Raw genomic sequence first — 24932 nt, 5'->3', positions numbered from 1 at the left:
TAATAACACATCATTGGGCGGTTCATCCGAATGAGCGTGGCACAGTTGATTAAATAAATATTCCACTAAACTGAATCAGCAAGTATCCGCGGTTTCCTTAGGAAAATACCTTCGAAATGAGTTACGCCTTTTTATCACTTCATGTAATATTCTTTCCGATCACACTTTTGCACAACAGTGTAATAATTCTCCGCCGTGCACTAATGCAGAAACTGACATCTTTTCATTTACTAATACCTTTATTAAAATGGATGCAGGCTGCATTCTACCTGACGTATTATGAGTGATTGTCTCTGGGGTACTTTCTTCTAATAATAACTTGCATTTTCGGAAACTTCCATCATCATTCTTTCAGAGCAGTTTTTTTTCTTATACTGTATATGGTGTATCTACAATTTTATCGTTCACTTGTTCTTCTAACTCTAATTCTCTAAGCACAACTACATTTTGAATATTTTCATCAAGAAAATTGAAATCAACTTTTGTTCAATAAGAACTCTTACCAAAGGGATTGTCATTTGCTAAATATATCATTCTAAATAACTCTTATATCTTTCAGTTTATTCCTTACTTTTGTATCATATTACTACATTTATAGAAATCATACAAAACAAAAATCAATAGGAAAACTACACAAAGAGCTAATTTATTTTGCTGAAAATATTGGGCAAAAAATATTTGTCTCGATTGATTTTTAATGGTCAAATTTTGAGAGAGAATTATATCGAGACAAATAGTCTTTTTCTCCATAATATTTTTGTTTTCACTCTATATCGGAAAAAGCTGAATTTTTCTATATCAACGTAGAGTACTAACTTCTTGTTTACATTTTAAAAATGATAGAGAATTGGTCGTTATTGCGAGCACTTGATATATGTATAATATTTCTTAGTTAATCACACACTAAAAGGGCTTCTGCGGTAGGTTTTATATATATGATATAAAGCTCAGGGGCACAAGAGCTTTACATCATTCAATATGCTTTTTTTTTAATAAAGAAGAATTTTACCCATTCTACTTTCTATACCTACACGTGAATAAATAATTAAATCTATGTTTTAAGATAAATTCTAGTGTTCATACTTTATACAATACCATCATTTTTGTCTCATATCTTTTCTTTTTTTGTTTTATCACTACAGTTTACTGAAGAAGAGGCATCTCGTACGCAGAGTAGGCTCTTAAGGTCTACTCAGAGATTATCTCTTGCTTAAAAAAGCATTTATAAATACACCCTCTAATCATTCATGTCTCGAATCTAAAATACTTTAACATTTTGTTAAGTAATTGACGTTTTTCATTTGACTTACATTATTACAGAGTTTCCCTTTAATCTAATTATTTCTATACTCACTTCACGACATGTGTATTTTCCTTTTGAATATGCATGTGAATTTTATATTTTATATAAGTCGTAGAAAAATATCAACTGTATTCCTTGCTCACTTATCTCTCCATGCTCAGTTTTTCGTCGCATTTTCACAAACACGCTAATTTTTTTTGTTTCTTTTCAATTAAAAATAATAAAATGGGCAGCAACTTGGATTATCTCTTGAATTGAATCTCTTGAGCACTGACGGATTTGGATAAAATCAAATACTAGGTAAAATTCGTCAGAAAGGTAGTAAGAAAAGGGGTTCGTTACTCCATGTCTCTTACTAAATAAATTACTATGTATTTACACTTCATTATAATCATCATTTCTTGTCCTAATATCACTTTGAGAACTATAAGGAATGTTTATCTTTTCATCCTATATATTCACTTTGATATGTGATTAATTATTATACAATTTTGCATTGACAAAAGAAACAATTGAGAAAAAATATGGTAAAAAATCGTCTCTCTGTTTCTACAGAAGTACACAATTGCAAATTTAAACAACATAATATCTACATAAATTTAATGGGAAATCCTGATAAGAATATTTTCTCATCCAGTATTTCACATTATTAAAGAGTAAAAAGTCGATTTGGTGATATTTCATGTGAATCTCTCAAGAACTGCTTCCACTACTCATCAACTGAAACTTTTCCTGGTCTATAAAGTCGAGATATAAAATATTAACGGAGCCGTAAAAGTGAATATATCCAAAAAGGTACTCACTCTCGAGATACGTTGCCAAATTATGATCGTCAGCCAGGATGGCCAGCATTTTGGGCGTTCGCCCCTCATTATCCTGAATGTCGAGATTTGCACCTGCCGCCACGAGCATATAGCAAACGCTACGCCGCTTGTGGGCTGCAGCCACATGAAGGGCAGTCTGTCCTCTGGTTAAAGTTGAGAGGGTGGAAAATTTATGTTGGGTGAAATCATTGTTCTCACACGAGAATACAATTCAACTTACTTTTCATTGTCCAGCATATTTATAATGGAGTTTGGGGCGTAAGCAATGAGAAATCTCACAATATCTTTATGTCCATACAGAGCGGCGAAGTGAAGTGCCGTTTGTCCCGTTGAATCTATGGACAGCAGCGAATATCCTTGTGTATGAAGCTCTTTCAGCTGCAGGTCAAATGAAAAGGACACTGTGGTTAGCACCCAAGCAAGAAAAGCCTTCTCCAAGAGAGAAACATTTCGTAATTACCAACAATAAATCGCCGGACTTTGCTGCTTTTATAATAACATCCGTCGTCTTTTCCAGTAGATTGCTGCAGAGTTGAGATAAAAATGTATTATCCCAATATTTTTATGGATTTACACAATCTCTAAATGGTGTTTGTTTCGCGGTATTATTATAGTTATCATCTAAATAAACTACACATTTACTGTATAGTCGCAAAGCACATGTGTATATCCTGGCTATTGCAAACTACGTTTCATTATCAGCAGAACAACTAATAGTTGAGCTTTATATCACAAATATATTACAGGAAGAAAACATGTACAAAGGATAGTGAAACTTTCTCTAGTATTGTGATTTCCAGTTTGAAGTATGTTGAATAAATGGCAAAATCACAACTCTAAGAGCTTTATCACATATTCCATGAGATTTAGAAAACTCTTCTGATAAGTGAAATAAAACAGGAAGCTTGAGTCGTAAGTACTTCAATGAATTGATAACGATGGCAAGCAAATTACATTGAATTTTTCTGAAAATCTAGAGGAAATCAATATAAAGCGAAGTGATATTGTGTCTTGGGATTTGCACATGTTTTATGCTGAAAGCGAATGAAGTGGATGTTGATTGAAATGGACAGAAAGTACCTGAATCCAAAAGGATCCTCACTCAGACTAAATAATCGGTCGTGAAAGCTGCATGCATTTAAATAATTTGTTTGTCCTTTTAACTCGCAAATTCAAGACACACACACACACACACACAACACAGAGATTAATCAATTTCATAGGATTTCAGTGCAACAGTGTGTGAGAAGAAGAGACTTTTCAATTCAGTCTACAAACAGAAAACAAAAAAAAAATAGCAAAACAGAGAGAAATACCTTCTGAAGTTGATGGTTTTCGTGTCCAATGATTTCCCATTTCGAATCACTTCATTGTCAGAGTCCGATTGATACGTCATGCGATTTAGCGTTGGTGAGAGATTTTCGAGATTGGTCGTTGGTCCTGACAGAGATCGATGGAAAAACTTCTTCTGCGGCGTCAGTGGCGTGCACTCACGCGAATCCTTTTCACTGCAAGTGCAAAGACATAAAAGTGGAAATTGATTGAAATAGAAAGGCAACGTGAAATGCACCTCAATTCCGACGGACTCAAGTTGGGTGGCTGATGAAGTGAACTCGGAGACGCCAAGGCGGTCTCATCTTCCGGTGTCTGTGGCATCGTTAGGCAATCTTGATCGAGAATATAGAGCGCTTCATTGGCAATATCCGTCAAATAGTGCAGATGCTCTTGAGCTCGATCCACGCGGAAAAATCTCTCTGCCGTGCATGAATCAACGAAACACCACTCAGATGACAACTTTACGCCACTTTCCGTGGATGTCTCACAGTGCTTATTCACAAGCGCCCTGACATGCTCCAAATCGGCAATGGGATTCACTTCGATGCAGCCAATTGAGGTTGCTGAAAAATGGAATTAGTGAGAAATCGATGTGGACAGCAAGAGAAAACCCCGTGGGTTTCCTAGCTTTGAGGTGAAATAGCTTGCTTGCTGAAATTGTGGAAATAATGCCCAGCTTTAGAGCTTACAACTCAGAAAAGGTATTATTATGTTATAGCAAAAATTCAATTAATATCTTCCTATTCACAATACAGAGGCACTTCGATTCCTGCGATATCGAATACCCTTTGAGCAACCCTGTCTGGATCTGATTTCACGATAAAACCCCACAAGTTTATAGAAAGAATAATAGAGGGTGAAGAAATGAACTCACAGCTGGAATGCAATTTTCAATGATTTCCTTCTTTCAGTCAATTTAATTAATTCCAACACCATCTTAATTCTTTCCTTTCGCACCCACTTTTTATGAGTCTTTTCCCACCTTTTACACTCTCTCACCCTCACTCTCAACATTCATTTTTGTGGCACCCTCGTAAATGCCAGTGTGTCCAATCCCGTAATACTAAACCCTAACAATATAAAAATCATTTTCTGCCAATTTGAGAAAAGGTGAGCCAGGTAAGTTTCAGCTGCGAACTTTGGGCTCGTCCTCACACTCACTCAACTCCACGAGATAGGAGAAGGTTGAATAAAAAATTAACTTAACTTTGAACTCTGACCGAATTGAATTGACTTTGTCAAGTTTTATTTTTATTACACCTTTCGGCATTTTCTGGTATTTTTTTCCTCTCCCTTTTTTCCCATTCACTTCTTCTTTTACACCTACCACTCGGGTTTGGACTTATTTTCACAAATTGTGTCCCAAAGAATTACGTCAGAATACGCAATAGACACGTGGGTGGAAAATTTCGAATGGAGATTACAGGAGAAGAATCTCCCCGTGGGACAAAATGATGCTCACGCGACATGCACAGCCAGCAAAACCAGCAAATATTTCATGTTGCTCCTCAGTGAGATGGTATACATCCGAAATTCCACATATTCCATCTATTCTTCTACGTGACCATATTTTTTGCATATCAAACAAGTGGCGGAGGTTTAAAAAATATTATGCGGGAAGCGGAAGTGTGGGCGGAAAGATATGATTACATTCTAGGAAAGTTTTGGTATATGGTTTTGCAAGGATCACGCTGTCAGATGCAGATATTAAACATTTTGAATTCAGAGTGCACATTTTAGTCCAGTAAAATACTAGGATATCATGTTTCCTCTCTCTCTTCTTCAGTCAGCAGAGAAAGTAACGACTATTCAATGTGAGAAGGGGAAAAAATAAGAGAGAAAATTATGAGCAGCTTTTAACAACATCAGCGTGTGCACTTGAAAATGTATGACTAATTGAACATAAATATTTTCACTGAAAAATGTGAAACACAAACGTGAATGAAAAAGAAGAGCACACGCGCATTTAACATACAGCCAAGGACCAACCAATTAAATTATGAGTGAAAAACGAAGGGAAAATATGAATGAATATTAAAAACAATAACCGTAATCATTGTGTTTGATGTTTCTCCTCCTTTTTTTTCCTTCCCCCAAATATGTAATATGAAATTTCAACAATGCAAAATTGAACATGTCTCCACAGAATGGGAAGGAGAAAAGCGCGTTTCTCCCTCTCTCAACTCTAATGTGAAAAGCCATGGAAAGTGTCCTATAATACGAGAATAGAGCCATTTTTTCGAATATATTTTTTTCCTTCGCTTCTGAATTATTTCACGTTGAGTTGTGAATGGAAAGGAAGCATGAGCATTCCAGGATAATTAAATTTTTCGCCTCATTCTATGCTCATCTCTCTGAATTTTTGTTCATGTCGTGGCTGAATTTTTTTTCCACAACCACATCTCATACACTGTTAGGGCCAGGAACAAAATTTAACCCAGCAAATTTTGATTGAATTGCCCTACAAGAAAAATATTTGTATACTCGGCTCGAGGGAGAGCCCCATTTGCCACGGCACACCATCATTTAGAATGTCCCCGCAGAATTTCCCGCACAGCAAACAGCCATTCTCATCACAGCTCTTTCTCACCTGATTGTTTAAGCAAGTCCTTGTCGTAATGATTCTGCTCGTAATCCGACATGGTGATTCGATTAATACTAATGTTGAGTGGCTCCATCGTCGAATGCCTGTAAAACATAGGAAATAATGTGAGAAAATGTTTTGCCTAATTACACACTGCACATCAATCGATTTTTTGCATTTGCAGCAGAATAGAAATCATCTCCGTATTTGAGAGAAATGCACAATTTCAAAAAAAAATCTGTGCAACGCTTGAATAGTGCACCAAATGGGGGCAGAGCTTTTAATCCGCTGCACAGAATAAAATAAAAAAAAATGGACATGATCCTCAATTACCATCACAGGAGATTTTTTTCACCAAATGCGTCAATCCATAAAAACAACAATATTTTTCCCACGCTACGAAAAATATCCCCCAAAGCGCACAAATCCCGCATGCACTTTTGTTATCAAAGTTCACATTCAATAAACAAAAAAAAAATTGAATTTTGTGCTGTTGGCTTTTCCAGGTATTTTGCATAGGGTTTTACAGCGTTGTGTCATGTGCCAGTGTCAAGAAGTTGCATGATAGCGACACGTGGTCTCTTTGTGCGTTGCAATTCACAAATATAATGACAACAAATCCATTTAAATCTACATCAACTATAAACTACTTACTGAACATTAATCCTGCCGGGCTTTCGCTTTGCCAGCATCACAGCTTTGTTGAGTAGATTTATCTCAATAATGGATGGCTTCAGCTTACACGCCTCACCATCCACTTGCATTGGAATGGTTTTCGATGTCACGATCTTCGCCGACCTGCATTGCGTGATGCACGAGCCATGACCGCCGGCCTGCAGCAGTGGCAGTTGGTACGTGGTGAGTCCAACCACCTCAATCATCCCATCGTCTGTCGCCGGCTCAAATTGCCCACCAGACTTATTCCACGGATGCGTTCCGCCGCCATAGCTGGGAATGTTGAGAAACACAATGGCATGCACTTTCAGCTCTCGCAACTTGGGCGTGAGATCCTTTCCGTCACACTCCAGCGTCACAAAGTCCGCCAGACCCTTCCACTTGCGCTTCAGCAAATCCTTTCCACCCGCTTGGCCGTAGAACATTTTATTCCTCAGGCGGGAGTTGAATCGCTCCGGGTGGGCCTCTCTCGCCTCATGGAACTCCAGCGCAATATGAGCGTCCACACCCATGGAGAAGTAGTTGTTCACCACATTCAGCGGCAATTCCTCCTTCCCATCCGCTGAGTCCTTCGCTGACGCATTTGGCTCCACATTGAGGCTCCAGCGGTCCAAAAGCACCGTATCTGAGTCCCCGATATTGCCGAGAATCTTCCCGATGGGCTCATCCGTGTAACCGCCGCCCCAGCCCAGAGCGCGTGCCAGGTCGTTTCCCGTGCCCAACGGCAGCACACCCACCGCGGGCGGAGGCGTGAAACCAATTTGGTCCAGCACAGAGAGCACCCATCCGACAGTGCCGTCGCCACCGCATGCCAATATACGCAATTGCGGCACTTTGCGAAACAATTCCAGCCTAAAATGTGGGTACAAGAGTGTGAAATATGGCTTAGAATTTTTAAAAATACACTGTAAATCTCTTTTATTACTTATATGCCAATTTCCTCCTTTATATATATGCACACCATCTTCTTATATGTACACATTTCAAATTTCTTCAGCATGATGTGCAAAAGTTTTCTTGCAAAATCAACAAACCTTGTGTTGAACTTTACTCTTTCAAAATGGATTTTATGTCAATAAAAGATGGCAAAGAAGACTAATTCGGCAGTTATTTTGTTCTTTGCATATTTGACAATAATTCCGCAAAATAAATTGAATTCTTTGTGCCTATATTGAACTCTCGCGAACTTTGCAATCGAATGCTTTATACTTCGCCACAGTGTATTTTTTCAAAAGGCAGAAATTGAAAACTTACCCCAATTTTGGGCCACCTTGGGTCAAATCGAACACCTGGCGCGGATTCAATAGCCACTGAAACTTCTGTAGAAGCTTGGCACCCTGATTGCCACCACTTTTCGGGTTAATGAATACGATCACTGGTCTCACATTGGCCGTTGGGATTGGTTTAATCACAAATGTACGTGGCTCTCGCTCCTTGGGCTTCTTCTTGCCAACTTGCTTCTTGCGCGGAGACTTCCTCAGTGATGACTTGAAGCTTCCCTTGCGCGGCAACTTGACAATCCACGACGGAGGCACAATAATACTGGAATGTATTCCTGAAGATTTCGTGCAAAAATTATCATCAAGTTTCACTGATTTGATATGAGAGAATCTCAAATAGTCACCTAATGAGCATTCTTCGCCAATTCGTTGTTGATTGAAACAGGATTCCTTGTTGTGAAATGACGATTTGCACCATGCACATGACAAGGCAACAATTTCCTTCGATCCAAACGACAATTTTGCTTGTAACGACTGCAAAATAGACCAGCAAGAACACATTTTAGCATTGTAAAAGAAAAACATCCTTCAACTATTATTAGTTATTCCACTCTCAGAACGTCATTCATCTCGAGGAGTGGCGCAGAAATTTAAAGATAAGTGAAAATTTAGAGTCTTAGATACGAAAGGAATTATTTCAAAACCAAGAAAAAATATGTAATCACAAAGAAGAGAATGAAAGAGAAGAATTATCAGTTTAATCACTTTGATATTCTTGCCAATTGTCACCATTTCGCATAAATCTCATCTTGTTGTTAAAAGAAAATTTGCCACAAGACATCCAGGAATCGTATTGGTGCAAGAGATTTTGCCAAAAGAACTTTATAATATGCCAATAAAGAGTTTTTTGTGATCATTTCCTGTGAATTTTAGCTTACATTCACGATGCTCTTTGCCAATAAGTCTGCAAAAAGGATTTATTTTTATTCTAAAATCAATAAGATAAAATTTAGGAAATCAAAATGAAAATAATTTGAAAATATAATTTAATTTCTTCTTCTTCTCCAAATTTAAATGCAAATGATAGGATAGAATTAATCAATCATAATAAACGTGCTTGGACAGAGGCCGAAGATGCGCAAATCTTTGAAATGCTTCATGAGAAAACTTGGAAAGAAACCAAATAAATCATCGTACTGTGGCGTCAAGCTGTATTTTACCTTTAAATAAGACTTCTCCGAGTGCTTAAAAGCAACAATAAAATAAAATATTGGTTTTATAATATCTGATAGAATACGGCGAAATTTGACTGATTGGGATTTAATGAAATTAAAGCAAAATGCGATTCTTCATTGATGAGCAATATGATCCAGAGTTTTTATTTAATTGGCATTCGTTAAAAAAAAATTGAATTTAGTAGTCTGTTTATGTGTGTTGTATACATATATAGAATATAGAGATTATTTGCATTCTCTCAATTATTACCTACAATTTCAATTCCACTCTGAAAATTAATATAAATTGGATATAATATTGGTTGTCAAATATCAGAGTAATTTCCAGTTTCATTCCAGCAAATCGCGTTCTGGGAAGTCTTTTTTTAGTAACTTGAAAGCTATAATGTATTTACTGATTCAATCACTGAACCATTAGAGTGTGTAATAGACATTTGGTGATGGGAATAATTGGTGTGTGAACCTCATTGGCCCCAACTGCATAAGCCATATAAAACAATTTTTCAATGATTCCCCAACCGCTTACAACAAGAGCCAAATTGCATTTACCTTTCCACATTGTTTGCATTTCCCTTTTTCCGTCCGTCGATGCACCCAATGATGATGAGTCGTGGTTTGTTCCCTATATTGTCGTATACCAACATCCCTAAAGGTAGGCTTGCACGATAGTTTATTGCGCTCCATTAGAATACCAATGCAATTTGCATGGGCGATTATTTTGCATGCTGAACACTTCATCCGTGGTCCATGTTTCTGCAAGAATACACAAAACGAACACCCTTTCAGCAAAACTGAGTACTCCCAAAAATGTTCTCTCAATTTTTGTACTCGGGAAAAACATGAGTCCCATATTGCCCTGGCTTGTCATGAATTCTGAGATATTCAACAAACTCTATAAACTTGATTTGAAAGCGAAGCCGCAGAATGCAAATAAATTCTGCCAGTTTAAAACTGCGTTGCGGCATTGCAAGAACACATTTAACAATGTGACACGGCGATTAAAGTGCACAATATAGTAATGAGCTTGTTGGAAAATATTTCTGAAGCCACATGAATTTACCATATTATTCTCAGTTCACAAACACATTAGTTACCGTGTGATGTGGCTTCAGTGGTGACTCGAGTGTTTGTTTGTAATGTAATGATTGGATTGCTAATTTAGCTGAAAGTGCAACTTTCTGCTTGTCAGAGCCTCTAATACCATTAACTGGCCCATCTTATCACACAATTTCAGCGCAAAGGGATGATGTGTGGGCCGCACGGAAGAGAGTCGATGAATTGAGTAAATTTGGAACTAAAGAGGAAAATTAATTTATCTAACACACTGCCACTCTCAATGTACTCACCACACACTCATTGTCCCCCACGTAGCAGCAATCACCAGACACCGAGGTGGGCATCCACAGATGATCTCCCGCCACGGCGTTTTCGCTCCAATCTGGCGTACATCGAATCGCCCTCGAGTCCGCGTCGTGTTTTCTGCACAGTCACATCCGCAGGAAGGCGCAGCGGGGGATATTCAGGTGGGAGTCCATTTGAAAGGGGAGAGAAAAAAACCAAACAGAGAAAAACATTATGAAATTGCTCGTGGCAGGTGTATTTCAAGAATGAGAACTCCATATAACTTTTCTTGTAATAATCCGTGATGGAATGCGCTCACAAAACGGGGTTGAAAACCAAATATTCTAATGAGAGAATTTATTAAAAATGTCTTTCCGATTCGTTAGGCTCAACCCAGATGGAGAATTTCATCTCTATCGAAGCGTGAATTAGATGGAAGACTGAGGGTGGAATGAGGCTCCAAAGGGTGGCTAATTCCCAATGATATTGAATACCAATTCTATATAGCTCAGACCATTTTCTCTAAAATACAACACAGATAAGAATATATCTCAGCACGATGGCAAAAGTTCCATTCAAATTTTATTTAAATGAAGAGAGATGCCAAGTCTTGAAAAAATACGATATACAAGTATGTACATATATATGAAAATATACATATACATTATATACTGAATTGGATATGAGTGAAAGTACTGAATTGTTCTATCGATGTGAGAGCGAAAATCAATGAATTTTTCCCTGAATAGTCTGATAAACATGATAAAATATAAATAAGAAACGAATCTTCGGGAATATTAACCCATCAGCGATCTCGAACCCATTTCAATAAGATAGGAAATGATATATTTCAGTCACATCTCAATTCTACGCGTTGCGGCCCACTTGAGAAATCCGCTTCAAACTTCCTTCAAGATTCAGGCTCAGTACATCATGGATTCCCTTTGAGGCAGCGAAAGAAAAATTGCAAAGGGATCAAGGACTTTGAACTAATGGGTTAATAGAATATTGATGTTTTGCTTTCCTCTCAAATACTTTGCGTGCGCCGAATTCAATTGCAAAGAGAGAATGCGAGATGCTATACAGAGTGTGTCAGAAGAGGTGCTCAATAAATCACTAATACACTTGGTGATTTACAATTGCAAGACAACCCTTCTGATATCCTTTACACACAATATATCATATGATAAAAGTGGAGATATGGAATTATTAATGATTAAGACAATCGCAATTTGCAGAATTTATTGTATCTTTTCCTTTTTCGACACCTGACATAGTGCCTAACGTACAAGCAAAAAGAGCTAACATCTGAACATTTTGTGGACTGTTCAAGTGGAAAATTCAATTATAAAATAAGATAATTCCGCTGGAAATTTTTCATCTCTCCAAAAGGCCATCAGGCTTTAGTCAAAGTAATTTATTTTTTTCTATTACGCTTCCAAATTTACCACAGTTATTTAATATACTTATATATATATAAATATATAAAATTAAATATTTATTCTCCATATCATTAATTTTGCTAAAAGTCTCAAGATGTTTCCACAATATAACATAAATACTTGCCAGGGTGAAAACACAAGGTAAAATTACATCCTTAATTTTAGCATGACACTCATCCGGGAAGAGGAGCGCAGATGGGAAATGATGAGAGTAAAAATGTAAATTAAAGCGATTAATCTTTGACCTGGTACATCTCTTCAACAGCCAATCCGAGGCTGATACAGCGAACTAAGTGTACACCAAGCGAGATGAATTGCCCTATTTCTTGCAAGTTCACCATCGCAAAGTGGCTACCATTGCCAACATTATGCTTAGAGAGCTTCTCTTTGAAAGCACCGTGCAAATTTTACGGGTGAGCGATCAGAAAAGAAGATCCACAAAGCATTCATTGAAGGAGATAATGAGGTTTTATTAAATTATTGGTATTCACGCCATCCCTCCCTATTATGGATAGACGAGACGAGCGAAGGTCAATTGGGTGGGAGGTTAAAATTGGAAAAATTATGTACGCAACGCTTTAGCCTGAATTTCTCATCAATAATTAAAGCATATGCCGAATATTTCACTCCATGCGGTGAACCGCAATATCAGTTATAGGCAGTCTCATTAGGCATGTTCAGAAGAATTATGGGAAAGTCAATAAATAAAGTAACAACAATGTGGCTAAATTAATATCATCGCTGTCGAAATTCATCGATCAAATAAATGTATAAGGAAGGAAGGTGAGTGAAATAAGAGTCTTCACTCTTACTTTTAACACCACACAATATATGGATTGTCTCCGAAATACACTCCATTTAAGCAAATTGTTTTTCCACATTCGCATCACTAATGGAAAATCATTACACGTGAAACATGTACTGCGCATTTTGGGGACTTTTAAAGCATTTTCTTATTGCTCGTGATGGCAAATTTCGCCCAAAATTTATTTATATCGTATCAATGGTGCGGGTACAACAACTGAAGTACATTACTGAGCTTTGTAAGCTCTCATATTTTTGGTAAATAATGCCGCCGTTTCAGCATATCCACGTAGTGAATATGATGAAGCACGTCATAACATAACTTTATCAAAATATACGCACTCATCATGAACCATGTCCAGAAAGTTTTTACTCCGCATCAAGTATTCAAGCCTGTGAATTTTGAATATTTCAACATTCTATGAATTCCAAAATAAAATGTCCGGCAAACTTTCCAGATACTCAACTTTAAACCCCTCCATTTCACTTGATATCACACAATCTAAATATTTTACAGGACGTGGACTTTTTAAAATACAAAATCTACTCTCTTAAGTAATTCAATAACCTGAGATTTTCCATTCACTTTCGGTAAACAAAATTTCGAAGATTAATCTGCAAAATGGGCAAAATAAATTAGGGTAAATATTTAATTGATTTCCATTTACCAAATTGGATCTATACAATGTGAAAAGGAATCCAAAAACTTTGGGATGAATAGAGTAAAGAATCAGTACAAGCAATATCAAGAGAGAAATCTTTCTGTGAACCCCAAACAAAGTCTGCAATCTCATCTGCAATGTGAGATTAAAGACATTAGAGTGTTTGTCTTTGGGCATTGAGTGCCCTTTCTCCGAAACCCATCGTAAATTCTGAAGAGAATGATGAAAAGTCTTTCATTACTATTTCCCGAATAAAAAATTCCGTCATATTTGCTGGTTATTTATAAAAACTTATATTTTCGCTCATTTGTTTTTATCAAAACTACTGGTAAAATGGATATTTGAGAAGATTTTTCATTTAATATTTGTCAGAAATGAATGATGAAAAACATCATTTCAAATTGGAGCACGTCCAAATGCGCTTTAGAAAATTTTGCTTTCAATTGATTTCATGTCACAAACGAATGAATTACTTTTTAATAAATGCATTCATATACTAAGTAAATGTTAAATAGTGCCGTTATGTATATCATTTCCAGAGATTTTAGCTGTAGATAAAATTCAACTTGAAGCATTTCTTACAAGTTTCTCAATCATAAACAGATACTTTTTATTCACCCAAGAGTTTCAAAAGTCCAGAGAAACAGGTCATATCTTTGAAATCTGTGACGTCAAGGCATTAAATACACAGCTGCCATCCCTCATGCTATGTCGCCCCATCAGTACGCCTTTTAGTGTTTGAACAATCATCTGAAGGAAGGCGCAAGATAAACAGGAAAAAGCACCAACAATTTGAGCACAAAGTCACAAGACAATTGGGGCTCTGTCGTAGTTGTAATTCCCTCATGAAATTCCTTATACACAAAAGGAGGTGAACCACAATTTTGAGCCATTTCGCACAATCGACAGCCGATGCCTCAGGATCCATTGAGTCAATATTATTGTTCATGATTTGAGTGATGGTTGGAGTATCTCAAAAATAGCCCAAATAGCTTTTGCGTTCCGAAAGTGTGGAGGGTGGGAAATACCCATTAATCGAATACACCCACGGGATCTTGCTAATTCTGGGACTTTAGGCGAGAAATTGTTAATTCATTACCCAAACTGAAATGCCGATGTCTACCAAAATGTCCATTGGGATTGTCTAAAGGTCTCTCACCATTTGCAATTACCGTCTCCACTCTTCTCATGCTTTATTTAGCATTGAGCACAGAAAAAAGAGATACATATAGTCACTGTTCAATTGATACCGAGTGGTGAAAACTTTTCCTCAGCCTTGGGATAAATTTATAAAACATCAAATGAATTCTCAGTTCATTTTATACCACTTCTTTTCCAGCGTTTCAACTTACAAGCAGAACATAATGTAGCACTTCTTTTTTCTAAGGAGTTTCATATTTAACTCTCTCGGGCACTTTTTTAAACACAGCTCTTTGACTCACTGACAAAAACATCCCTCATAAATAAGATTCATGCAAATATGCTAAGTGCACTTGACTGTAATTTACTTGAAAATATAATAGTGTTGTGCGCCAACAGAATTGTCTTGCCAACATTTAAACTTTCTGAATTTTCATGATATAATTCGGCGGAAGAACTTTCAGTTTTCCAAAACTTTGACACACACTGTAATTAGTTTAAACATGAGACAATTTAGCGAGAAGTGAAATAAAATTCGAGATGTTTTTTTTTCATTTAGACATCCTTGAACAACAGTGAAAGACGATTAACATCAGTATGTCAGAATCCATGAGAAGGAAAGTTTTCAACTGAGAAAAGGACAGAAAGAACGAGCATCCTTGTAAGTTCAAAAATGATGTCTTAAACTTAATATCAACAGAATGCGGTAAAATTTCACTGATGTGACTCTGTTGGTGGTTTATAAAATGTGCAATAAGCATTAGCGCTAGAACTTTATGAATTCCCATAAATTTGTGACACAGTGTCACAGTGTTTAATGCGTCTTTATGCTAAATTGACACCCGTTGCTAACATTTCTTCATTGTACTACGCATTGCCTTAAGGTACACCATTATTTATTAATCTATTTTATTGCATACACAGCATTATGTTTTTGAACAGGAAGACAACAATTTAATATTTAACGATGTAATACAATCTCTGATCTATGAGAAACATTTTTCACATTTTTCGCAGAAAAAAAAATGCCATCGAGAAAAACAAAGCCCATGATACAATCGAAATGCTAAAGAAATTTGATGACAATTAAAATTTTAATTAACATGATAATTCATTTTCCTCATTCTTCAAATTAATAACGTAACAAAAATGCAAATATCCTGTCATCTTTTCTAACTTACTTAATCATCTTCCCCAGAGACTTTTTCCTTCCTTCTATTTAACATGACACCCCCAAAAGAGGAATATAAATTATAACGTCATAACACAGAAGGAAAACAAGAGAACACTTCGAAAATGTCCTCCAACCATTCGCACACATACAATAAGGAAAAAATTCCAGTGTGCTGCCTCCATTTTCCCATTCTCTAGCACTAGATTTTTCCCATTCGACAATAATGTAAATTAAATTTGTCGCAATTTCATTGAGGTAACGAGGGGGCGGGAGGACAATGTGAAAAATCATGTTTCAAAGGAAAACATTTTTCGCTCGTTTGTGAAGATGAAGTGTAGGTACTTAAATAAGCGGAGATGATAAAGAGGCTGCTGTTAGTACTTCTGGTGGACTAAGTGGTATAATTTTCCTTTAATTTGAATAATTTCTACTCGTGCTTCGCCTTATATTCCTTCCCATGCTGTTGATAAACCGTGTTAGGAAAAAAAAATCTATATACAATACGAAGCAAGTCGCCGCGAAAACAGTAAAATAGTGTGAAAGAAAATTCTGCAGTTCCTCTTGGTTTAATTGAAATAGATCAATTACATTACAGGGCTTTGTGTCGCAAGACAAGGACGAGGTGTGAGACGGACATATATATGTTCCTATTAACAATGGAGTGTAATAAATGAATTTGCGTGTGTACTTTGCCCCTGTTAGGCGAGAGAGACTGAGCGACAGACATTAATATAAAAGCAATGAGAAAGGAAGAGATTTTCGGGGATTTGCTCATGTCTCGTATATTAAATTAAAAAATAGCAAGAAAAAAAGTGATTCTGTCGTATTTCTTCAGCTTCTCTTCCATAAAATGCTTCAATGAAAATGAAAATAATAAAACAATTACTCTGAGTGAGTGGAGAGGAGACAGAAACAGCCATATCAACAAATCTTTTAAAATTCATCTCATACCCAAAAGCTCATCGTTCTCCCGCTCAGTCGCTCTCTATAATGGCCTGAGGAAAATTCTGTGACTTATTGGATGAGGATGTAAGTCAAGTGGGTTTGGAGTGAGGCGAAATGTGTCAGATGTTATGTGTTGTTGATGCGTCGGGAATTCTCTTGGACCTCTTATAGCTGCGACCACCCCATTAATCTGAGTGCTCGAGGGGTGGATGAGGAATTTCTCTTGGCACAAACATGAAAGTCATTTTCGAGATATTAGGATGTAGAAGGGAAAAAGGTATATATATATATGTGGCAGGCATGTGTGGTGGTATGAGGTGATAAAAGTTTGTTATGCCATCACAAGAACACGGGCAAAGAGAACGATCTCACTATATAGCTTCTCTCCTGTGATTATAACTCAATTATTAAGAACCTACTACATCACTTTTGCTCCTCATTTCTCTCACTTGGAACAACACTTTCAGATTTTTCCCCCTTCATTTTACGTACTTTCGCCTCTCGACAAGTGGAGAAAACAAATGCAGAAAATAAAGAGACAATTGACTCCAAATGCTCCTAATGAGATTGTCTCTCTTCCCAGTCCACAGAGCAAAAAAAAAAGAAAACATACGGAAAGAAACCCACAACTTTTACCATAAAATCCTAGATAGGGAAGTGAGATAATAAGCCTCCAATCAAGTAAAAAGCGAACTAACAACCCAACGATAAATGCCCCACAAAATCGTGAGACAACACTGAAATGGCAATAAAATCCTCATTTTATAGATTTTCTCACTTCTTTTAATACACCACCCCCCACTCTCTTTCATGCTCGCTTTCATCCCCATTCGCCCAGTGTCATGCTGTGAAGTGATTCCATTCGAGATTTATCCACTGACAATTCTCAACTGCCATCATCATTTGTGCAAGTGGGGAAAATCAATTCAACATAAACCTCACCAAAGCTCTGTAAAATGTGTCGAATAAATCGAATACAGCAAAATAGACTCATTATATTATTAATTAAATTCGCAATATACCCCATTGTGAAATTACAATATTTCATTTAGCAAATCCATTTTAAGCATTCTGAGCTCTCATATTTCAAATACCTCTAATTTTTGCGACATTGCTAATTGAATTAAATTAACGGGAAAAGCGGATTACAGTCATATCCTAATAAAAAGGACATGACAGTGAAATTCATCTTTTTATACTTTTCACCATGCAAGAGTGATAATTTTCTGCGGAGACATAACTTTTATGAAAATTCTTTGTATAGAAATATATGTATATTTATGGGTATATATATATATATATACCCCAAGTAGGACAGACGGAAAATTGGCAATTTAAATGAAGAGTAGCGCATATACCTCCGTCCCGCAGGCATTTTATTATACCAAGAAAGTTAAATTTGAATTAAAAACTTTCGGAAGTTGCTCACACAACAAGGGAATTTTGATTTGGAGTGTTTTCATCTTGCTCTTCTGTTTCCAAACAGATGGAAATTTTATAGAAAATATAGGGAAGATACATATTTAATTTATCTTCTCTCGTCTCTAGGATGTATTTGACTGTGAATAATACGGAAGTTCGCCGGAAATTTAAATGATAATACGAAAAAGCCTTTATTTAGTAAATTGACAAAGTGAGAGAAATGTTATAATTCAAACCCGGCTACATTGCAAATTTTAAAATATGTTCCTTGTCCCGCGCCTAAGGATCAATATCAATTATCCTCATTCACTCAATTATGCATGGCAATTTTGGAATATTTATTCAGTCACCCAAAAGAGGATAGCAGAAGCGCCACAATATATATATGTATGTGGTAAAATTCCTCAGGTCAATAATTTCATTCACAAAACACCGTATTGATAAACTGATGGTTCTGTAACTAGAGTTTCACAATACATGAAATTCTTCCGCTCTCGAGCCTGTTTGCACTCCCCTTTTCCCATTAAATTCTCCTGTTTCACTGAACAATATTTAGAATACAATTTCTATTGAGTGCCCACCATATTGCACATCTTATATTTATACTGTCCAAGTGACCCGTATCGATTTCACTTATCTCACAATTTTCTCCCCACCCTTTACATATTGGAGTTCTTCTCGCTACAGTTGAAGCGAAACTTCCGCCTATGTCACCCACAGTAGTCCACCCACATCGACCAGATGGTGGGAGGAAACCCCGAAGAGGCATGTGAGGTGAGTGTACATTATCGTAAATACCCCATCAAATGGACATATTTCAACGAGGTACAACATTGTAGGCCAAATTGTGTCTCCTATGGGTTAATTTTGCCATAATTATCATCTTCTCTCAGTCGCACTCTTCTTCAGCCCCTCCTTTTTCTTCTTGTGACAATAATTACAGGAGCAGAAATGGAGACGCCTGGTGCTGAGACAACATCCGAATTAGACCTACGTATGCTCAACACGTTCTCTCACCATGTTCATCAAAGGTCCTCCCTTGCCAGAAACGCCCCCATGACTCACCTTGCACAGACATTCCATGTTCAGCCTATTACAATTGTGTGAAACAATTGGAATAGTAATAATTGACAAATTACAAATACCCAGCTTCAAAGCTTGTACGTCAGTTAATTACATCATAGTGAAAAGTATAACAATTTCTCAGTACATATCCCAAAAGAAACATGAACTCCTACACACGTGGAGTTAGAAAATACGAGAGTTTCCACATTCCCCCTGGGGTGAAATAAAAGGGAAAAAGCGTTCACAGGAACTGGAGAATACTCAATCAATGTTCCGAGGATGTGTGCTAAAAAACGTCGTTAAGGGCAAAACCACACACGCGCCCTCACATCACAATTATTCCAATGCCCTTCTGTATCACACTTAAGTTTCACTCGCAGTGTATATACACGATATACACTTTCGATAATTAATTCGATTAAAAGCTCGCTCTCTCTCCTCGAGCACTTTATTTCACGATGTATAAAATTCACAAGTTAGCACACCAAATGATAAATAGCTTAGTGTTTTAGCTTTCATTCATTCACCTCTACTTGAATCCACTTCCACACCACTAAGACGTGTTTAAAAGTTGAACTTTTTCTTCTGTTTCCACCACGAAGTGCTTAGCGCTTGGGGATGTAATAACATATGAGGAGAATGAGAAGGTAAAATGCGAGTGAATAAAAAAGAAATGGTGAGCTCAGCATAGTTTTAATTCCGGAAGAACTTTATTGGCTTCCTCGAATGGGGGGTTATATGGGATATGCCAAGGAAATACCTTGCTTTTACTACTCTGATACACAGTCTCGATTCGGAAGCTCGCAGATATTGTCATCTTGAGTTAATAGCGGCTGTTTTCTTTTTATTGCACGACTATGTTGAACACCCCTAAAACAAACCCACTGAAGAGAGTCACACTTTAACATAACGTAAAAGTGGTTGACTTAAGAATCATGGCCTCCTTTAGCACAGTAATGCATCTATCTGCACGCACGTACAAACATGAGACATAATCTTCCCTAGAACCGTAACGATCAAGAGACTAAATTGTAATTATCCCGCTCAAGTGATTACATATGTACACACTGCCCGGGTATTACGGCATTAATTGAAATTGTACCACAGACAGTGGATAATGAGGCAAATGAGGAAGTAAAAAAAGTGCAAGAGATTTTGATGAAACATACCCTTTGTGGACTTGCGAATAGGCCGCGGCTCCGGCCATGGCCAGTGCTTTGTAGCGTGCCTGTTCATCTGTTGGCAACACAATGTCCACAGATCTCGAGCGAACGGCATTGCTGGGTACTGTGAGTGTGAGACCACCATCGGGCGGTGGCTGGACCTCCTCTGCTTTCCCAGACGATGGCACTTTGGTGAAGCACGAATCCACCGAGGCGGCACGATCACGTTTGAGATCTGGCACAGCCAAATATATGTCACACACCGCATCCGGAGGCACTGGCTTCTCATCCTCCTCCTCATCCTCCGTCTTGATGTCCTGCGACTCTTGGGCCTCCACCTCCTCACCCCGACTCGCGTGTGCCACATTCTCCAGGGAGCTCTCCAGAGGCTCCACGAATACCGCCTCTTGGCGCGATATTGAGCGTCGCCGCGCTCTAGGCGGTGGCGATTCATCGAATGGCGGCGGCGATGTGGCGAGAGGCGATGATAGCTGTTCCATGGGCGGTGGTGAGAACACCAGCGGCGCCATCTGAGCCGGTGGGGAGCCCAGTGGCAAGAATGTCGGCACATCAGCGTGAGTCGGTGATAGAGTGAACGTGATGCCGCACGGTGAGGATGGGGGAAAGGGCGTGAATGGCGTGGGCGGTGGCAACAGTATGTTCCCATACTCCGGTTCACTTGCATCCTCATCGTCCGCATCCCCATCACTACTCGATGTGTCACTATAGCTCAGTGATCGCACCTCCTGATGATCGATAAAGTACAGTTGATCCGCACTCACTTGCCGTTCATACTCCTCCAGATATTGGCAATGAATGCACGCCGGTGGTGATGATTTGGTTCCGGACGAGCGTCGTCGCTGGAAGCGCTTCGGCACCTCCAGGAATGTGCTGGCCTCATCTCCCGTTCCCGAGGCCGAATCAAAGCTCCGTGATCGTTGATTTGTCACCTGTGGCACCTGCAACAGGCCCGAACGCTCATCTGCCGACGACTGATGACGCAGAAGGGCAGCGCGCTGGGCCTCTAATTGGATCTCATCGAACGATGCCGAGCGAACCTTAAAACATTTGCCACTAATTAGCACCGAATCGCCGTGGCCGGCAAGAAAGTTGAAAGAAAAGCACGTGGGCGTTCATACAGATGTTAACAAAAATATTGGAAGTATGTGTTTGTGTGTGAAAAGCCACTTTAAACAATTTTAATGATATGCAAACATTGAGAATAATAACATTTTCATGTTTGAACGACGCAAACACAGACTCTTTCAACACATAAAGACTTCTAGATAAATTTACAAGGAATGAGACATAATCTCTCTATACCCATATTCTATGCTGGATTATATTCTTCACACCCGAAAAAGGGGTGCAAAACTCATGCAATGTCTGTTAGATAACAATCTTGGCGAAGAAAATCATTCTTCGTACTTTCCTAAACATTCAATTCATACAACATCAAGTAGCAAATCATGAAATTATTCAATTAAGCCATTTCGCAAACAACAGAGAACGCAATTAAGAGTTGGAGAAATTCAATTAAAAAATTGCAGAGAAACAAATATGGATTAAAAGATATGCATTGAAAAATAAACGGTATATTCCTTCATGTACAATTCTGAACAAAACAGAGAGAATAATAATAAGTATCTGAGTGAAGCTATTCCCCAACTGAACATTCTGGGAACTATGAGAAGGATGAAAAAAAATCCAAATTGAACTCTATAATAAACTGAAATAGGAGAGTTTTTACAGTGAGACGCTTAAACTGTAAAATACACAGTATCGAAAAAGGTGTACATTTGCAACAACATCAAACGTTGAGAAAATACGATATTATACGGAACGAATTCACACCTGTTTAGGTACCTCTAAACTGCTCTGAGTTTTCATTTCGGCACCTGTGGGCGTCCGTGATCGCGTGAATGTCGTTCTCAAGCGTTGCATAGTAATGATGCAGGTAACAAATGGGTGTTGCACACCTCACAACTCCGACATGGAGGCAAATGCCATCCACGGTGAGGTCCTCTACCCAATCATATCGTTTTGGAAATAAATCTCCACTCTACAATGATGAACAAGAAAAAAGGAAACATGATTGAATTGGAGCTTCACTACAGGGATAATTTATATATCTCTTTTCTCATGCTTTCCGCCGCAAAATGCTGTTCTCCAGCCAAGTTATATATTACAAAAAGAAAATTGCTTTAATATATCAAGGAGAGACAGAAAGAAAAAACCACACTTTTGTCTATGTCTTATGAACAAATTTCACTCTATATCCTCATTGCTGTAATTTATATTCTTACAGGTTTCACCACACCTTGTAGATTACAAGAATAATCAGAACAATGTCTGACCAATAGAAGGGCGCTTTAAAAGTTTATGAAGTCCATTAGAGTTCCAATAATTTTGTTCACTCTCCACCCCAGTAATTGATTTCTCCGCTTCTGAGACACTCGTAGAAAATACCCTCGAGGCATATAACTTTTAATTAATTGATAACAAATCGTATTCCGTGTCAGAGATTATGAGAAAATGTTGCAGCAAACAGATGGCATTGCTCTGAACTAATGTCTAACACCAAAAAATCCGTGCTAGCGAAAACTTTCTTGCCGAAACGCTCATAGAGTGAAGCGAAATTAATTAGCAACTTGGCTGACTGGTCATGTGAAATATTGTATAACTAGCACTTTGGTGTGTTTGTTGGTGAATGAAGGGGATGTTTTCATAGCCATAAACACCAATTCCTGATTCCCAAATTGGCTTGCGGAGGCACATTTTCAATAGAGTGACACGAAAACTAATATTTGATATCGAAAATACACCTCTACAAGTTCTGCCAAATTCTATTAATTTATATTGCGTGTATTTTGCCACTCACATACCAATGCCAACATTAATGAAAAAAAAATTAATCTCATGAAAAAAATTGTAGATATTCATAGTTTAGAGAATACAGAAATAAAAGTTTGTTGTTCATAATATTTTTCTATTATTAAAAAACTTTATAAAGTAGCCACTAAAGCGTAAAAACTCCCTCTTTTGCCAGTGCACTTCAACATAACACAATCAATTCCCCGAGGCAAAAACGTTCCAGTCTCGTGTCCTCTGAGAAGTTTCCAGCGAATAAAAATGTCTTAATTGAATTCCTGGTTTTTTGTGAGTGACAAAATCCACAAAGAACAAAAATTAAAATATCATAGACACCGGATGACAACTTTAAATGCAAAGAATCCAATACCGCTCGATTGAATAAAGATTTTCCACCCACACTGTAAAATTTGAGAAATTGTTTTACAAAGGAGAACCAAAATGTATTCTCGTGTGAAATTGATTTCGTTGCTATTTTGCGTACATTTTCTCCCATTGTCTCTGCAGCGTGTATTTTCTTAGCGGTTACAGGCGAATAAATCGTATTTGTCTTCTCATTTTCATTTACGCTTTTCACAATATATAAAATGTTTTGAAGGCGTTTCTTGTGAAACTCCACATGTGCGAAGAATGTAAATATGAGAAATCCACGAGTGTGTCACTAGAAAACATAGGGATGAAGCGGGATGATAGTAAACCCATTCACCAAGCCATATAACAATCCCTAATACAACCACGTTCTACAGTCATCTCACACCTCACTTAACACGGAGGGAAAGCACCACGAGGGTGAAGGATTACAATCGACAAAGGGAATATTTCGTACATTCAAAAGATAAAAGAAGCTCATACCTCTCACAATATAGTATAGTCAGAGTCTCTTCAATTTGCAATACATTTTAGCACGGAGCGCGCTATACAGTCTCTCGCACAGATATTCAGAGAAATATAGAGCGTGGGTGGATTCCCTTCAGATCCAAATATTCGATGACAGTAACTCCTAAAGTACTGCTAGACATGAACAGATATTGTGACCAATTGTTGCAAACTCCTTCACTTGCTAAAATATCAGTCAAACAAGGGAAAATGCTATTTTAAAGGCACTCTGTTTATATTATGCTGATTATATCTTAAGATATGTAGACGTCTTTGAGTAGCATATCACAACAGATGAAACAAAGAAGAAAATGTATTTTGAATCTACACAGAATTTCGATTTATACTCTATGGAGAAGGAAATCATCCAGAGCTAAAGAAATCTGCTTGCTTTATAATAATGCCACACCACCAAGCATGTTCTATTGAACAGTATTTCTTCTTACTTTCAACATTTCCCACCCTGTTCCACCTATTCTCTCCAACTTAGCAAGTCGATTCTTTTTTAAACTATTTGTAAACATATTTTTCACAAGTCGTGAAAGAGGAAATAGAGGCAAAAAGAGTATACACCAGACACCCTTACATAAAACATAATCTTTTGTTCGTTATGAAGCCACAACATAAAACTGTCTGACAATTTTTAGTGGAGCTTCCATATGCAAAAAGTTGCGGTGAAAAACCTAAAACAGCCACCAAGTCATTCTGCTATATGTAGAGAAGCTTACCGACTCAAATAAAAGTCAATGAACCGATTTATCAACAACCTCACAATTTTCCTTTTGTTCTTTACTCATTTCACCACGTTTCATTCTCTCTCGTCCACCAGTCAAGTGGGAACACGAGATGCT

At 37.6% G+C, this 24932-nt stretch overlaps 1 protein-coding gene across 1 annotated transcript; it reads right to left on the bottom strand.

The window, feature by feature from the left end:
- Window positions 1-8: 8 nt before the first annotated feature.
- On the bottom strand, window positions 9-24536 carry LOC132262404 (eye-specific diacylglycerol kinase). The gene is made up of 15 exons (XM_059761677.1): window positions 24528-24536; window positions 20341-21392; window positions 10523-10655; window positions 9726-9929; window positions 8346-8475; window positions 7976-8276; window positions 6701-7573; window positions 6053-6150; window positions 3698-4025; window positions 3444-3635; window positions 3208-3255; window positions 2588-2651; window positions 2348-2505; window positions 2107-2270; window positions 9-2040 (listed from the first exon to the last, which is right to left on the bottom strand). The coding sequence occupies exons 1-15, from the start codon at window positions 24534-24536 to the stop codon at window positions 1997-1999; spliced, it is 3798 nt and encodes a 1265-aa protein (XP_059617660.1). The 3' UTR covers window positions 9-1996.
- Window positions 24537-24932: the final 396 nt, after the last annotated feature.

This window comes from Phlebotomus argentipes, unplaced genomic scaffold (genome assembly GCF_947086385.1).
Source record: "Phlebotomus argentipes unplaced genomic scaffold, Phlebotomus argentipes genome assembly contig_15, whole genome shotgun sequence".
Classification (NCBI taxonomy): Eukaryota; Metazoa; Arthropoda; class Insecta; order Diptera; family Psychodidae; genus Phlebotomus; species Phlebotomus argentipes.
This window is presented reverse-complemented; position numbering and strand designations above follow the sequence as displayed.